The 4564-nt window shown below is 44.0% G+C and overlaps 1 protein-coding gene across 1 annotated transcript; it reads left to right on the top strand.

Moving 5' to 3' along the window:
* Nucleotides 1-809: 809 nt before the first annotated feature.
* Nucleotides 810-4182, top strand: LOC103543781 (olfactory receptor 5AR1-like). Its single transcript, XM_070569959.1, has one exon. The coding sequence runs from the start codon at nucleotides 3132-3134 to the stop codon at nucleotides 4146-4148; it is 1017 nt and encodes a 338-aa protein (XP_070426060.1). The 5' UTR covers nucleotides 810-3131; the 3' UTR covers nucleotides 4149-4182.
* The last annotated feature ends 382 nt before the right edge of the window (nucleotides 4183-4564 follow it).

Here is a 4564-nt window from a genome sequence, read left to right as displayed (position 1 = left end):
CTCCTCACACAGCCTCCAGGTGCTGAATTCCATACTCATAGACAATGAATATAAAATACTCGAAATCTGCCTTTTTAAAACACATCCTCTGAGAATTCAGATGATACATCAATTTGGAGGAAGCTAGTTCCCTAATCCCCCAAAGCTTAGGGTAAACCAAGTGGGGCAAAATCTGGAAACTCATGCACAGTCGAGCCACCCCCCAGGCCACAGCAGAAAGCGTCGCTAGAGGACTTTTTTTTCTCTGTTAAGAGTTTCACCATCCTCTCGGTAAGTGGATCCCCGACGTGCCCAGAAAAGCTTCAAGTAGCCAGCCTGCATGTCAAAACACCTGGTGGAAAATAAAAGAGCAGTCCACATTCTCACTGTCTTTCAAGGTTTTGATCTGGATGAGGTTGAACTGCTCCTCTTCACGTGTGCATTGCCCATTTCCGATCATTCAGTGAGCTGCCCGATTGCCTTTCTTCCTAATTTTATTAAGTAATTAGAATAAAACTATTCAATAATTTTATTGAATTTATATTTATTAGATAGACTAAATACAATTACATTGAATGTATTTGATGTATTATATTGAACATGCACTTATTAAACATATGTCTTCATGGGAGAGTTTTTTGAGGAAAATAATTTTTCTATTAGAGAGTGATTTCAATCATTTTAGTTAGTTACTGTTATTTAAAACCTTTAAATTCTACATAATCAAATTTTTTTCCTATGCTGTCTTCCCTTATATGTAGATTGCATTTACCCCTTCTGAGATGAATGAAATATCCTCTATATGTTTTAATGCTTTTTTATTTAATTTAATTATTTAACCCAGTTATACATTTTTGTACAGGAAGCCATCAAAGATCTAACTTGATCTTTTACACAAATTCAAATTAGGACAACAGCATTTTAATAACACTTTACCTATTGGCTTCAGGTTTTTTGAAGAACTCACACGTGGTTTCCCTACAATCTAAAAAGTAATTTAGAATCACTTAATCTGCTCAGTGTGTGTTAGCACCAGTGGTATCAATATTGAGGCACTTTGGTTTGTGTCTACATTCTTCCAAGAAGTTTCAGAATTATTTGTTCAGTATAACAAATTTGTTAGAGATCTTAACTGTGATTGCGTTAAACTATGATGTAACGAGAGAAGAGATTATACTTCGAAAACAATTATCTTTTCGCGGGGACGCAGGACATGACGTCAACTGATTGAGGTCTTCTGTAAGAGATCCTTGAATCTCTCACGCAGCTGTGTGGTGTCCTTGCACTTTTCTTAATAGAAGGTTTCAAATATGTTTTTGGTGTTTTTACTACTGTGAGTTGTAGATTTCAACATCTTCAAATGTTGGACAGTTATTAATTGTTTCGATTAAATATGTACACAACCCATGTTAATAATACACTTTATGGACTTTTAAGATGTAGGAATGTGAACATAGTCTGTTTATATCAAAAAGTTGATTTATTTTGCTTTTGCTTTCCTATATTCATATATTTGTTTAATTTCCAGTGCATTGGCCAGGGCAGATTTGAATGATAATAATGAACATCTTTATTTATTCCTAATTTTAATGGGGACCCCACTATTGGAAGCCTAATTGTGTTAACAAAAATTTTTTATTGTTTAAGTCAAGTTTTCACAAGCCAGAAATGCAAAAGTTGATAAATATACCTTTAGCTTTCCACAAAGAATCTTAGCCAATATCTTCAAATTCAGTTACTCCTGATGGGACAAACCGTATTCCATCCACTGCCAGGAATGCTTGGTGATGATGGGTCTTGTCAGTTGTTTAAACATAGATGGAAGCCCATCAGCATTTGACACGTGCTTCTTCCAAAACCCAGGCCCGGGGTCTATTGGGCCTTCCTGGACAAGGGGCCGATTGGGGAAGGGGAGGGAGAGGGAGGAGACGTCAGCCCGCAGCCACCCGGGCTTAGCTTCAGTCAAGGAGCACAATCACCTCCTGGCCTTTGCACCAGGAACCGGTAGCCACAGGCTTGTCTGTGTCTCGCTGGCTCCCTCCATCGTGCATGTCCTGTTGACCACTGTCACCTCGGTGACCACCTGGGAGCCTCTTCTATTGAGAATGAGGAGGCTCCTTCCTAGTTCCATCCGCTTCCTTTCTCCAGGGGAACGAGATTGTGCTGGTGGCGTTTCTGTGATATTTTATTTTCAGAGCTGCACACAACTTGGGGTTTTCACCAGGCCCTCTTTGCCCACTCCCCCAACACCATCCCTTCTGCCACCCCTTCCATTTGACAGGAGCCATATCTGGTGGGCCAGATCAGGACTGCCAGGTGGGAAAAGACCCAAAGTCCCTTCTACACCACTGAAAGAATTCCACATGGTAAGCTTTCTACAAACCTTGCCATTTCCCGGGACATGGCACAGATCTCGCTGTTCCCAGGAAATCCTAACACTGCCCCAACAGCTGCCCAGGGACGTGCCTGCAGCACCACCCAGCCTGCCTCCTATGCTCTGGATCATCCTGCGAGCCTGGGTTCCACTTCCCCACCTGGTTGGCACAGAGTTAGTGAGAGGACAGTCTCAGCCAATGACACTCTTTCCAATTTTCATTAACCCTTAATATAGACAGAAGCTTTGAGAATCAAAGATGAGCATGCAATGCCCAGGCTCTCCAGTTCCGTATTCCCTCTTCCCTGGCACATCGTAGATGCTCTAATCATAGCTGAGACAGACAGGAAACAATTGCGAGTATACGCCTAGGAATCAAGTATTTTAGATTCAATATATTCATTTAAAAGAAGACATTTTTCCGTGGGTCTTACTCATTTTAAAGTTGATCAGAGGAAGATCCCTCAAAAGATCAGTATTTTAGGAAGGTGAGAGGAATGGGCACCAGTGGAGGAGAGGCTGAGAGAGAAGGTGATGTGGAGGAGAGAAAGAGTCGTCCTCTCTTTGCCAGTCGTCCTCTCTCTCAATCTCTCTCTCTGTTTTCTGTACAAGATAATTATCAAGCAATGCAGTCAGACTCGGCCACTTGGAGCAAATACAAATTGGTTCATCAGCATAATCACGTGATTCATTGAAATAGTATCATTTCAATAAGCTGCTCATAGGTCTGATGTTTCCACTGTTAGAAGACAGAGCTGTGTAGACAAAGTGGATCTGCATGGATGTGGTTCAAGCTGGTTTCCTATGTGCTTCCTCACTCAGCGCGATGCAGCCACCACATCTGAATAAAGCTTCAAGAACAGTGGGAATGTCCAATCAGACAAGAGTGACTCAATTCATCCTCAGAGGCTTCTCAGATGTCCCTGAACTGAGATCTGTGTTCATCTTATTCTTCTCGTTTGTCTACCTGTTTGGCCTCCTGGGGAACTTCTCCATCATCACAGCTGTGATTAGGGAATGCCAGCTCCACTGCCCCATGTACTATTTCCTGAAGAACCTGTCTTTTCTGGACATATGCTACACCTCGGTCACGATCCCCAAGGCCCTGGCCACCTCCCTCACGGGGTCAGGGGTCATTTCCTACCTTGAGTGTGTAGCTCAGCTTTACATGTTTATTACGCTCTGTACCACCGAGTGCTTCCTGCTCACAGCCATGGCCTATGACCGGTGCTTGGCCATCTACAGGCCCCTGCTCTATGGGGCCATCATGAGCGAGAAGCTTTGCTCTGTGCTGGTTGTCACAGCCTGGGGGAGCGGGGCCATCTACTCAGCCTTCCACACACTCAACACCTTCTCCCTCCCCTTCTGTGGGCCCAACCTCATTGAACATTTCTTCTGTGACATTCCTCCTGTCATGAGACTTGCCTGCACTGATTACCGCCTCAGTGAGGAAGTGGGCTTTGCTGTGAGCAGCTGCATTGTCATGAGTTCCTTCGCCCTAACAGCCCTCTCCTACGTCTGGATCATCTCCACGATTGCCCGGATCCCCTCTGTGGACGGGAGGTGGAAATCCTTCTCCACCTGCTCCTCTCATCTGACCACAGTTGTTTTGTTTTATGGAACCGGAAGCCTCGTGTACTTGAGGCCTGCCTCCCAATACTCCCCAACCCAGGGTCGCCTGGCATCTGTGTTTTACTCCATTCTCACACCCACTTTGAATCCTGTCATCTACTGTCTGAGGAACAAAGATATGAAGGTTGCCCTGCAGAAACTGTACTGTCGAAGAAAGCACTGAGTCCTGGAAGCGACACTTGGTGGCATTTTTAGAAGTTCTGTGACTGGTAGTTAAAGTCAAATATCGCTCCGTCCCTCATCTCCCTTCTGCCTCCTCTGACACCATCTACTGTTGGCCTGGCCAATGGCAGGTGTCTTCCCACATCACAATGGAGCTGTGTCTCTTCTCTCTCCAAAGAAGGTCCACCAGCCTTTGCTGGACTCTTCTAACTCAGCACCACGTAAATTTTGATATTTCTCCAGGTTTTATCATGAGAGTCTTCTTGTAAAAGGACAACCTTCCCATCCACTATACCTGGAAGAATCCGTGTATTTCCTGAGCTTTCATTATGACTCTCATGTTTGTCATCATCCTCATGTAACGACCCTACTCTTGAATTTCCAACTTTCTCTTGACCACATTGACCTGATGTGCCA

This window comes from Equus przewalskii, chromosome 13, assembly GCF_037783145.1.
Source record: "Equus przewalskii isolate Varuska chromosome 13, EquPr2, whole genome shotgun sequence".
Taxonomy (NCBI): domain Eukaryota; kingdom Metazoa; phylum Chordata; class Mammalia; order Perissodactyla; family Equidae; genus Equus; species Equus przewalskii.
The sequence above is the reverse complement of the archived record's forward strand: the minus strand, read 5'-3'. Positions and strand labels throughout refer to the sequence as shown.